This window comes from Nestor notabilis, unplaced genomic scaffold (assembly GCF_000696875.1).
Source record: "Nestor notabilis isolate BGI_N333 unplaced genomic scaffold, ASM69687v1 scaffold12379, whole genome shotgun sequence".
Classification (NCBI taxonomy): domain Eukaryota; kingdom Metazoa; phylum Chordata; class Aves; order Psittaciformes; family Psittacidae; genus Nestor; species Nestor notabilis.
Window position 1 is genome coordinate 7,908 of NW_009945102.1, and position 13,356 is coordinate 21,263.

Below are 13,356 nucleotides of genomic sequence, written 5' to 3' on the forward strand. Positions count from 1 at the left end.
GCGTGTGCCTTTGCGACCCCATTGGTTCTTCTGTCTTCTCTCACCATTTCACTAGTCTCTTACAATGGTAGTTTGCAGGTTTATGCCTGTCCACAAGATGCATGGAATAAAGATTTGTTTGTGTTCTGCCATTTGAAATTCAGCCTAGAAACTAGCTGGTTTCTTCTTAAAGTTCTGAAAGTTTAAATTTTATGCTAGTAATTGAAGGATAAATGTAAAATGTGTAACTCTGGCTCTATAATCTTATTTTTCCTTTATTTGTACTGCATAGAGCTACAAAATATATACATAGATATATAAAATAAGATCACTAAGATTATCACTAATACATCTTATTGCCTGTAATATTATATTATATAATTAATCTTAGAATAGAGTTACAGATACGTTCTGAATCCTGGATAAAAATACAGACACTAGAAAATTCATGGTTCTTCAGTAACTTTCCATGAAATCATCTTTATGACCTATGTATGCCTGTGGCAGGGGCTCTATGCTTACCAAGCTGTTGTGTTGCATTCTTGGATCATTCATATGTAATGAAATTGGGATTCCTTGTTTCTAAACTCTTATGAGGCTGCACTATTCCCTTTGTATATTGCATGGAAGCTGCCTATAGCAGAATATTTCACAGCCAGTCTTAAGGCAAAAAAGTAGTGTATCTTAAATCTGATGGCTTACTAATCTTCTTATATATTCTGCCACTGTCCTTCCTTTGGATTTTGGCAGTTTGTACGTGGTAGCAAGTTACCAGAAATCACTGCAGTTTATTCTGCACAAGTCTTGACTGCACTCTTTTTGGAGCGTACAAGGAACTGGCAAGAATCTCATGCACACACTCAGTGCACAAAGAAACAATGTACTTTAAAGAACTTAATTTACTATACCAGAAAATAACTTCCCTTTTTAGCATCTGAACCTTGGTTTGAAAGTATTTTGATTAAAACTTGTAAAATGGTGATGTATGTTTTTCACAGTATTTATGTTTACTCCTTTGAAGGTAATGCTGAAAGATGGACAGTGGTTTGAAGAGTGGAAAGATGTGCCTTCAAATAGACAAACACAAATACGTCCCACTATGTTTCCTGTAAAAGATGAAGAGAAGCTAAAGGCAATGAATCTAGAGCGTTGGTAAGTTTTTCCCAGAGTAGATTTTATGAGGTTTTGATAGTTACTTAGTGTGGTAGTGGGTAAATTATAATTAGGTCAGATTAGGAATGTGCTGGTATAGGTCTCAGGATATTTTGATTGCTTCATGTGTACTGACAGTACACAATATTTAAATTCCAGTGAACCGAGAGGAATTATTGGTAGTTGCTTACAAGGAATAAGTACTCACACCAGCAGGTCACATTCTTTGCATCCAGCAGAGATACATAGCCAAAATTACTGGAATAGTTTAAAAACATTAACATTTTAAGAGTTTGACTTACCTGCTATGAATTACTTTACATAGATATTCTAAAAATAAATTCTAGCAATGAGGCATTAAAACTCGGATGTGACTAGTGAAATGAATGCGTTGCACTGGTTTAAGTTATTTTGCCAGAATGCTCTATTTTAGATCATGTTTCTAGCTTGATAAATTAAATCTGCACAATCCTACTGGGAATACTTAGTTTACCCTGAAAGTAAATGTAAATGTGATGCTTCTAGTATTGTGAGAGACTGAATGCTGATGGTGAATACACTGCAACATTTTTTTTTCTCGCTAGTCTTAGGATATTGCCACATCATCAGAACACAGGAGGTTTCTTTGTGGCTGTGTTAATAAAAAAATCACCAATGCCATGGAATAAACGCCAGCCTAAGGTAACTTCTTTTAAAGGAGCTAAAATGTTAAGTTTTAATAACATTTCTGGATTATTTTTGGAAAGCTTACATGATAGCAAACATACTATAATTGTTTTGTATCTGCCTTTCAGTCATAGTTCAGATTTTCAATTAAAAGTCAATTCCTACATCCCTTAAGAACTTTAAAAAAAAAAAAAAAATCTCCCAAAATAAGGAGGGGGGATTTTGAAATCATAGTAAAATAGCAAGTTAAAACTTGAACCTTAAAGTTAAGGTTTTGAAAGAATTACAGAAGCAGATGAGATAGGGCAGCTAAAGCTGTCACTTCCTTCAGCTGTGTGTGGTCCCTCTGCTTGAAGCCTTTTTTCTCCTGTGTTGTAAGCAAATTCTGATTTCAGTTTGTCTTACTCTGTGGGCTGGTCGCTCAGGAGTGATTCACGAGCAGATTAGTCTAGCAGATCAGCAGCCAGGGGAATGGATGTAAACCTGTTAGGAGCAGCAGCAGCTTCAGCCATCTGACTTTAATCCATTTGTTGTCAATTGTCTTTAAAAGCCTGTCAACAGGATTTTAAGTTGACAAGATTTATTTGCTCTCTTACGTCGTTCGTATATTTGGGAGAAACTTCTTGTGTGTATCCCTTTTAGCTGTTTTTGTTTATTTGATTTGCATCATTAGAAAACTGTATGAGTCAAGTGTATGTGGCAGTAAGGAAGAAAGCATTTATTCAGAAGCAAGCGTCATCCAAACAGTTTATGCTGTTCTAAGTTTAATGTTGTAGCACACTTACAGAAAGCGTGCAGCAGCAAGATGTGTGCGTCATTTTGAGTGCTAGGAGGAAAGCAGGAGATTCTGCCTTAAAATAGTCTTCTCTTTGAGTGCTTGAACACGATTTTGTAAATGATACAAAAATAGCTTTCCTGAACAGTTAGTAAGAAATAGTCCAGATCAGTACTAGAGGTAAATGCAACTTATAATAGTATCTTTATTTAGTAATCAGATTAACTGCCTAAATGGGTCTGTTTAAGCCCTTACATACAAATTGATAAGCATTAAGTACATGCAAAGAGAGAATATAGACACCTTTTGTTACAAGTTAGACACTACTTTTGCTTGTTTTAAAATACTGTAATTTGAAATAGGTTCATCAGAAATTACCACAAAAAACAGGAGATGCTGAAGTGACAGCAACCAATTCAGATAATGGTTCTGAACGTATTACTGAAGAACCAACACTTGATGAAAATGAAGAGTCTAAGAAAAAGCAAGAATTGCAGAATTCAGACACTGAACAAAGCAAAAAGGAAGGAGTATGTGGGTAAGAGGCCATGTCTCAGTATTTGTCCTGTGACAGCTTTGTAATTGCTGAGCATTCTATAGTTCTTTTGTTATTGGACTCATTTAGAAGTCGATCAAGAAGAATAAATTAATTTGATCAGCTGTCCTCCATTTCCACATTTTCTGTCTTGTATTTCACTAGCATTTGTAAAGTCTGTTAGTCCTTTCTTCTCTGTTAAGGAAAAAACTACTTTCAGAAGTTAACCTTTGGAAGATCTTTACTGTCTTCACAATTATTCCCTCAGAAATCTCTAGTGTTTCTGTGGTTTATGTTTTCAAGCATTGCTTTCACTTCCTCATATTAAGAAGTTAAAATGTGGGTAGTGTTTTCTTAATGAAGCATGGGAAAATGTCACTACTCTATTTGGTGTATTATTACCATAAGGCAAGTGTTGACTAAATGAACTGAATATACTGATTTTTAAACCAAGTATTTTTACTAAGATTGAATCTGCAATGGCATTTTCTTTTCAGACCACCACCATCTAAAAAAATGAAGTTGTTTGGTTTTAAAGAAGACCCTTTTGTGTTTCTCCCTGAAGATGATCCATTGTTCCTTCCTATCCAGTAAGAAAAAAAATGTTTCTGTTTTGGCAGTAAGATTTCTAGTACTTTGTGAATATTAGTAGTTCAGTTCATCAGAAAAGATGGGTCCAGTTGGTCATACATAAAACTTTTACCTGACTTTGCACCAGGTGCCCCTCTCTTCAACATGTAAACTCCTAGATGAAAATAGCCAACTATAGTTTGCACTGGAAATTTTCAAGTGCATCTTCATGTTTATGACAGCTTATCTTTTCTGACACCATGCATCTTAGAAACTCTAGTTCTGGAGCCAGTGTTGTTTGCAGAGATAGCTTGAGGAAGTGGGCTGACCCATGCATTTTGAGTATGTAATTTCATTGCTGAGTTAATCAAAACAAGTATTATGGCCACAGGAAGTTTTATGCATTGGACCCATCATTTCCCAAGATGAATTTACTAACCCGAACTCAAGAAGGAAAAAAGAGACAGCTGTACATGGTTTCTAAGGAGCTAAGGAATGTGCTTCTGAACAACAGTGAGAAGATGAAGGTATGGTTCATCTCTTCAGTTTTTCACAACAGAGATCATAAACATCAGTGAATGTCTCCTTGAACTTTATTGCTGAGCTTGTTGTTATATAGAGGATTAGCCCTCTGATAGGCCTTGTTTGGGGTTTTTTTTTCTGAATGTTTTCTTCTCTATCCCTGCTCTATTCAAGAGATGAAGAGTTGTTTCTGAGAGGGAAGTAACAATCTCCAAGCTTAAAATCAGTATGGTTTGTGGCAGATGCAAGGGAACTTTAGAAGTAGAGGAAGGGGATCTATAACTGCTGTGTGTATACTAGCATTTTAATGTAGTCTTCAGTTGCTTTCACTTGTTTACATTGAGACTGTTATATTTATGAGCCCCTTAATTATAAAAGTATTAAGAGCTTTGAAAACCTACCAAAAATAACGGTTAACTTCAGCTGAATTATTAGCTGGTGGTGTTACATGGGGACATTGTTTTGATAATTTCAACTACTGAACATTTTGAAAAGTTGTTAAGCTGAATGATAGTGGGATAAGAAGTATTTTTTGTGTATTAGAAGGAAAAATTGTACTCACTTTTTTTATATGAATCCTCATAGAGAATGCCTTGCAAATGCTAAAGATTTGTCTGAAAACTTGTTGACTAATTTAAGTTAGAACAGGGTTATCTAGTCCAGCTTCCTTCCTGCCCCAAGCAGAGCTACCTTCAAAGCTAGATCAGATACAGTTCAGGGCCTTACAGTCAAATCCTGAAAATTTCCAGAGATCTTTATTACATCTTGGCGGCAGATCTTTGAGATAGATAAATAATTATACTTTTGTCCCACATATAAGAAATTACTACATTTCCTATATGTGTTCCTTAAAATTTTGTCAGTGATGTTAGGTGGTGAGACTCTGGGTACTGCAAAGGATATAGGGTCCTAATATTAAGCACTTGTGCGTTTTAAAAATCCCGTCCTTGATTGACTTTCCCAGAATCACCCAGAAAATTCTTACTCAAAGTAAAATTAAAATTAGATCTTAATAGTTCATTGCCCTCATTCTAAGACTGCCACTTCCTCACAGCCTTCAGTTTTAAACATGGAGAGGAGTAAAAGATGTTTATGTTGAGAGAGAACTACATTTTGATAGTGGGAATTCCTTTTTCCATTAAATTAATTTTTACATGAATTTAATTTAGTGTCCATTGCAAATGAACAAACATTACAGCAGAATTATCCTTTATTCCTCCTTTTAGTGAAACAATTGAGAAAAAGCAAAGTTCAGAGTGGTAATTTAGAATTTATACACATTAATGATAATTTTTGGCTTTGCTGTTTGCAGGTTATTAACACAGGGATAAAAGTCTGGTCTCGCAACAGTGATGGGGAACAGTTTGGATGTGCATTCAGATTAGCACAAGAGGTAATTTCAGAATGTATTTTCAAAGGAGATTCTTTCATTTCCTCTAAAGCCTATAGCAGAGCTGGCATTCACTTTGTCAGATTAATGACAATTAGCATTTTCAGTATGGTTTAAAACGTGAAACTTATTTTCTGATATTAGCTAGAGAAAATAGAGATTGTATTTTGAAATAATTATATTTATTTATTAAACAGGGAATTTATACTCTGTACCCGTTCATTCATGCGAGGATTATAAATGTCTGCATAGAAGATGTTAAAATTCTGCTAACCCAGGAAAATCCATTCTTAAGTAAATTTAGCAGTGAAACACAGAAGAAAGTCAAAGACATGGGTAAGCTTTCTAATTTGTGCTATGACAAAAGGATTTTATATATATGCATAGTACATTGAAGACTATGAAAATCCTGCCACATAACCTGTTTGCTAAAAATTTTTACTAGATTTATCTTAAATGGACTTGGTAATTAGGTAAGTCAGCATTACCAAAACCAAGTGTGCTACTACAAACTAGTCTGTTCTGATCTTAGCCTTTAAGGTTTATGAAGTCCAGAGAACAGAAGAGTTGCCAAACTTGTGACTTTTGTGACACAGTGCTGTGAGGCAGCATTTAAAATACCTGATAAACAAAGATTTTTATATATGCTCCTGATCTTTATATGTTAGTGCTCCAGCTGAAACAGTTTGTCATCTGCAATTGTTTTTCAGGATTTTGTGTATCAAATAATAGTTACTCAGTTATTCAGACTTGATTTTCTTAAATATGGAGATCAATGTCTAGTCATACTAAATTTGTATTTCCTCTGTGCTGGATGCTTGAAGAAATGAAGACTGGTTTTCAGTCTTTTGTTTATGTTGTTTTATTCCAAGTCATCGCTGCTCCTTGTACTTCAGTGTTTAATGAGATGAAATGGGAGGAGCAAAGTTTTCTAAAGTTTGGGCTGGCATACTCTTAATATTCATTTTACTTACATAAAAGTTCCTAGATTCACTGAGTAAATTAATCCACTCTGTGATTTTGTAGTTTAATTTCTCTGTTTGGGATTTGGGAGGGGGCAGGGTTGGTAGCTGCTTTTGTAATTATATAAATACTTTGATTTTTTAGAGAAAAAGACCAAAAAATAACCAAAAAGAAAGGAATAAAACTGATACTCTCTATAGCTCACTGTACTGACACAGATAACCGTTAACCAGCTCATGCTGTGTGACTGTCTAAAAGCTTGTTCTCTTGAACATTTTCAAATTGTAGTAATTTTACTCTTGTACCAAGTAATACATCTGCTTTTGTTCCCCCCACCCCTTCCCTTTCCTTCTAGCGATGGGAAGTATAGTTCTGAAGTACGACCCAGACCCTGCGTAAGTAGATGTGTTGCTTCCCATTTATGCAGTTTTAAAACCTGGACAAGAATTTATTTTCAGACAGGAAAAATAGAAGTGGAGGCACAGAGAGGCTGTGAGGCCAACAATAGCACCAGGCAGGATAAAAAGAATATAGCTGGGAAAGAAGCTGTGTTGCTTGTGTATTCTTAAAACAGCTGTAGGGTTTAGCTTTACAAAGGAGAGCTAGTAGTTCGGCCAGAGGTTCACAGTATCACTGCATGTAACTCGTGTGTGTGTTTGATTGTTTGTTTCCCTGTGAAGTCCAGTATTTGGAATAGAAAAAGCTAAACTTTTTTGTTGTTCATTTTTGTTGTAAAAGTACTATTAGAAGCTCCTGATAGAAAAGTACTATTAGAAGCTCCAGAGCCAGAAAATTGTTTTGCCTGTTGTAGAAATTTAATAACATTGAGCTTATTTGTTTTGCTTGCTTGCTTGCTTGCTTGTAAATAGCCAGGCATCTGTTTAGAACTTGTTACATTTAGATATTATAAGTTAAGAGCAATTTACTTGTGTCTTCTGTAAATAGTTATAAAATGCATTCACTGTTAAATATGATGCACTTATTTATGTATGTGTGCACAGTGCATGGCTATAAAATTAAGTTTTGAAGATTAACTTTCTCATAGTTGACTGAATGTAACTGCTTGTTTATAGAAAACCTGATGATCTTCAGTGCCCTATAGTGCTGTGTGGTTGGCAAGGGAAGACATCACTCCGTGCCTTTGTGCCCAAGAATGAGAGACTTCATTACCTGAGGATGATGGGAGTTGAAGTGTTTAAAGCAAAGAGGAAAGAGGAGGAATCGGAAAGTAAAACAGGGGAAGAAGTTCAACATGGGTTGACACAAACAGAGGAAGGAATGGATGTGGAAGACAAAGAACATGATTTAGTCACAAAAATGGAAGCAGAAATAGGTGAAGAATCTTCCCACAGTCCTGTGGAAAACAGTGCTATGGAAGTAGAAAATAAAATTGAGGATTTAGATCAATCTGGTAAAAATGCCAATAGTCATGTAATCCAGGAAAGCAAAGACACAGATACGAGTAATATGAAAGATTAGGTTTCTTTCTCTATTACTTGGCAGCTTCTATGAGGCTGACATCCAGACTTGTGCTTTTAGCATGGAAGTGTATTTTAAAATTTCAGTTGGAATGGGATGTTCCTCTTTTAAAGTTTCACTTATTTTATTTTTTAAGTGAAAACTATATATAAAGAGATTTCTTTTCAAATGTGTCTTCTTTTTACCATTTTAAGCTCCGTATTACTGCTGGGTTTCTGTGTCTGTTGCTGGCAGCAGACCATGCACCAGTAAAAGCTAAAGCCCATATTTGAAATGGAATAGTGGTATGTACAAATGAACTACCTGTGTAACTACTCAAGAACTCCTTCAGAAGAAAAAACATGTTCCATTCAAAACACATTAGTTCTAGAAGAGCATTTTTTCTCTTAATATTACTTACCCCATCTACCGCCCAGTCTGATGACTACTTACAGAGGTTCGTAAATGGGTAAGGGAATCAGTGTGAGTATGCATACAAATGCATGTGTAGGATAAATAACTGACAACCTGGTTAATAAAACCATGCATCTGGAAACAAAAATGCAGAATGCGTTTTGCCATAGACTGATGTCTGAAATTCTTCTTCAGAGTGACGAATTGCTTGGCAGGCACAGCTGGTAAATGTCATTAACTAGATCATCAGCTATGCCGAGCATGCCTCAGACTCGTACCTTGAAATGTGCCTGTTTTAAAAGCCTGTGGCTGTCCCTCAAATCTGCTGCAGTCATCTATTTCTCCATCATTTCTTCAGGTGAGAGTCATCTCTAATTTTTGCAACATACTTGTTTATAGCCGAAATAACAGTTAAAAATACCCGGTGGAGGTATAAATATTGTTGTATAGTAGATCTTTAAAAGAGGTTATTTAGGTGCAGAAGGGTAACTTACCTATTCTGACTTCAAAAAAAATAGTTGGCTACCTCAGAAACTTGTAAATTCCATCCTTTGTGGCTTAGTTTCAGCAGTACTCTTTGTACTTTTATCAAGTGGGCCTGAAAGGAAGGTGACCTGTGGTACAAGGTATCGTCCTTCTCTAGGACAATGCCAATCACATGGTGATGCAAATATTTGTGTTGCTTGTCAAACTGAGTTTCACCATGTTTATTTTTACTGATGACGTCCTAATGTGGCTCGAATCCATTTGCTGTACCTTGCTACAGCAGGCTTTCTGATGCTTGCCCTTGAACTACTTCATCAGAGGGAGAATTCTTGAGGGAGAGATGTAAAAGTGAAATAATGCCATGTCCTCTGATGAGATATTAGTCTCATGCAGTGAAGACCCATTGACAGGACTCATTTTCCTCTTGAGAGTCTGTAAAATAGGTTAATAAAACATCAGTTCTTGCCCTTGTACTTTGCTAAGGCTTGTTTGTTCTTTGAATTGGGAGCTCCTTATGCTGAAGAGCATCATTGGAGAAATTTCTTTTGAATCAAGGTATATGCAAAGTACAATTTCTAATTCCGACAAGTATATGAGGAAAAAAATAACAGTAACTTTAAACTTCAAGCATGAAACATAATGTTGGTTTTCATATCATTGCATTTATTCTGGCATTTGAAGTGGAAGACTAGTACAATTTTTAAGTCCTGATTGCCATCACAGTCTGCAGTACTCAGCCCTGAGGATGGCTTGATTTTAATCCATCTAATCTTTTTATGCTGTAATGATCTCCATAAATTACTAGAAGGTCAAGTGTTAAAACTCATGTGAAGAAACCAGAATTAGTTTTTGAATTATGCCCGTATCTACTGATGCCCCTGAGCAGCACTTAAAGCTTTGTCTCGATCAGTGGCTCTGCTAAGGATACAAGTTTATGACAAGTTCAGCTAGTAAGAATACTCGTCGATATAGACAGCCCAGGCAAATCAGCAAAAGCTAAGAACTTTATAGAAAATTAACAGTCCTGATTTCTTTTTTTTTTTGGACTGAGCTTACCACTGGCATACTAAAATGAGAGTAGAAAGCTTTTATCTGGGAGGTAAAGTAGGTTATTGGATCATAACTGACTGGAATGGGGTATAACTTAGAATTAGAGCCCACATCTGCATCATTTTAAATCCTTTGGAAAGTTCCATTGTCCTGCATTATCTATGAAATTTTTTTTGGAGGTTTTTTTTTTTCCCTGTCAAGTCAAGTGGGAGATTTCATCAGGAAACTGGGAGGGTAATTTTCTTGTGCTGATGAGCAGTTTTACTCCTTGTCAAAAAAACCCAACCCAGAGATAGAGGTTGCTTACACCACTTGCTCTGTCCCAGTTAGTCTTGCCTTGATTGCCAGAAAGGAAGATGCCCAAAGCTCTATGGTGGCTGAAAATGCTGTCCTAGCTGGGAGCTGTCCTAGGCTGGGAGCATGACAAGATGGCGTGTGTTTTGTTTGTGTATCTCTGCTGAGCTATGTCCTGCTGCTGCTTTGATGGCCAGCTGTTGAACCTCTGCCTGGGTGGTTTTGAATGTGGGTTGCTGCAAACAATTTAAAAGACAGGCAAAAGAGAATTTATGTGCAATCGTGTTAAGTTTGAAAACGTGAAAGTCTTAAAACCCACTAGGTTTAAAGTTCACTAATTAGTAAGTCCATCCTTGTAAGCAGTCCCTCTTAAAGATTTAAAGTTATGAGGTTCCTCTAGTTAGCATTGCTGGTTTTTAGAAACACAGGACTGTAGACATTTGCACTGATGGCAGGGGGTTCTGTATGTGATAGAGGCAGAAGCAAGAAAAAATTTCCTGTATTTAAATGAATAGTGTGATTATGTTCTACTTAGAGATGCCATTAGGAGAAGCAGCTGGAACCTTCGGAAAATAATCTGTTGGCTGAAAAGCCTAGAAAGAAAAGTATACTCCTTTGTAGCTTTTTCTTCAGTATTTACCTAAAGTTAGTAATTGTTTTGGTAGCTTGTTATAATTTTCATACTTCAGATTGATGCAAAATCAATAAACCATAGTGTAGTACCACTAAAGTGATTTATTTTTTCTTAAATGTCTGAATCCTATTAGAAATCAATGAGACTTCTCAATGTATACAGACCCCTTGAAAAATTCCTGCCTAAAATCTTCAAATTTAGCCTTGGCAGCAAAAGAAGGCAGTTTAGTTCCTGGAAAAACCTCTGTCTGAGGCTGTAGCACAAGGCAATCAGTGCATGCATTTCATCCAGTGGGAAAACTCCACCCCAGAAAGCGAGCGGCGCTGTGCTCATGCCACGTTGCTGCCAGCACTAAGCTTGGCACATGGTCTTGCCCTGCTGCCTCTCCAGGAGAAACCTGGTAAACGAGGCCCAGCAACGATGTGTGGGTACAGCAGCAGTTCTGCTATTCCCAGCGAACAGGCCCGTTTGCTCTGAGCTTTGTCCAGATCTGTCTTGAAAATGCAGGAATGTTCAAGTGGTGCACGAGAGGTGGTGCAGGTGCCATACAACAGTGCTTCATCTCTCTGGACAAGCTCTTCTAGCCCTTGGCCATTCTCATGGGGCAGAAGTTTTTTCACATGTCCAGTTTTCTCTGCTACAATTTCTGCCTGTTCCTCTTGTCCTACCCTTGAGAAGAGTTTGGCTCCATCTTCTCTGTAAGCACTCGCTGGGGTGTTGAAGAGAGGAGGTGAAACCCCTTTAACCATTTTCTCTAGGCCACACAGACCCAGCTTTCTCCTCCCTTCCTCATCCATCATAGATTGCAGCCTCCTAGCCATCTCCAGTTCACTGGAAAATCTAATGGGGAACCTATGCTGGACACGGTCCTGCAGATAGAGCCTCGCAATGAGTAGAGGCGAGTAATCACTGCCCTCAAACCCCCAGCTACTCCATGAGCATTTTAAATTTCAGGAAGAATATGCTGGTGCATTTACTCTAGAATATTCTTGGTGGATTTCTGTGCCTTATAACTTCATTTTCATATTCTGATTTTTCAAATCGGTTTTCTCTTCGTGACACAAAAATCTGTGCAGCTGTTCAAAATGTGCCAATTGACTGCACAAGAAGATACAAGCTTTGTGCAAAGTTCTCTTGAACTGAAAGAGAAAATGAAATGAAATGCAAAGATTTTCCAGTAATCGTTGCTGAAGGGCTTTTTGTGTGGTGACACACTCGTGATGAGAATGTAAATCGATGATTTGAAAAACTATAATTAATGTGTGGATCATATTTAGCGCAAAGCTGCATACCTCTTTCACCTCAAAATACATGTATCTTAATGCAGAAAAGGGCTGGAGCTCATGGGAATGCCACATGATCTCCACTCAGTGAACCAATGCATTGTTCTAGAAATAGGGGGCTACGGAGGCAGAAAAGACGCTTCTCATCTCCGACTGCAGTATAGAATGGAGCCAAAGGGCATGACTACATCATGATAAAAAAGGGAACAGGCAGAAGCTCCCAGCTTCGTCCACTGCCTACGCACATATGTCCTGCAGGCAAAGAGTGTTTGAGTGCTTTGAGTCTTGCTGTCTGGGTCGGTGTGCAATGGATCTGCTCTCGGGGGCAGTTCCTAGTGAAGCAGCAATGCAAACTGCTTCTCATCCCCTTGTCTGAGGTCCTGTCAGGGTTTCTGAGGGGGGCTCTCCACCTGAGCTTGAAATCCCATTAAACCTGCAGGTTAGGATTTCAGATGACACAGCTTCTGATCCTGAGGAGGGATGAATCCAACCAACTTCTTCCCCCTTCTAGAAAAAAGGAAAATCAACGGAAAGTGTAACTATGATAGAATGATGGGTGGAAGAGAATGTGTTTTCTCAGGTTTGGTCTGTTGCTAAGAGACCTCTAGGTAGACCAGGTAGCCAGAGTACATGCATCATTTGGTGCAAGGCCTTCACAGTGCTCTGTCTGCAACAGGTTACTTATCTCACCGATGAAAAACCTCTCTAAACTGCAGAAAAAAATTGAGCTCTTACCTCTTTGTGTTTTCACCTTCTCCCCCAGATAACATGTGGAGCCGCCTGTTAGTGGCCCAGATACCCATCTTTTCTGAAGAAAACTCCCTCTGTCCTCTGTAATGTAATTTCTTAGCACCTATAGCATCTTAAGCATGAATCCACAGAAATAGCGAGTTGACACCTTCGTCCTGAATGGCTGTTCACAAGGACAAAAAGAAACCAACCTCCCACTTTCCAAAATCGTTGAATATTGCCACTTTTCTTGTGAAACTTTAATTGCTGCTATGGACATTATAACACCTCCTTGAGTTCTGCAGAGCCAGATCTGTCGTTTGCATACACACAGACCTTATGGTGCTTGTAGTAAACTTATTTTTCATACATGTGTCTATATCCTATCATTTCCTAGCTTTCAGGGCTTGGTTTTGGTTTGGTTTTGAAGTGTAGATGGACAAGTACACTCAGCTG

The 13,356-nt window shown here is 37.6% G+C and overlaps 1 protein-coding gene across 1 annotated transcript in view; it reads left to right on the forward strand.

The window, feature by feature from the left end:
* NSUN2 (NOP2/Sun RNA methyltransferase family, member 2) overlaps nt 1-8,194 on the forward strand; it is a gene marked incomplete at its 5' end in the record, with an annotated part of 16,034 nt that extends 7,840 nt beyond the window's left edge. Inside the window, 9 exons of the mRNA XM_010022733.1 lie at nt 1,001-1,131; nt 1,716-1,812; nt 2,935-3,110; nt 3,605-3,697; nt 4,069-4,204; nt 5,512-5,592; nt 5,787-5,925; nt 6,908-6,947; nt 7,626-8,194. Coding sequence (XP_010021035.1) covers nt 1,001-1,131; nt 1,716-1,812; nt 2,935-3,110; nt 3,605-3,697; nt 4,069-4,204; nt 5,512-5,592; nt 5,787-5,925; nt 6,908-6,947; nt 7,626-8,031 — 1,299 coding nt within the window. The remainder of the gene's footprint in view (nt 1-1,000; nt 1,132-1,715; nt 1,813-2,934; nt 3,111-3,604; nt 3,698-4,068; nt 4,205-5,511; nt 5,593-5,786; nt 5,926-6,907; nt 6,948-7,625) is intronic.
* Between the last annotated feature and the right edge of the window lie 5,162 nt (nt 8,195-13,356).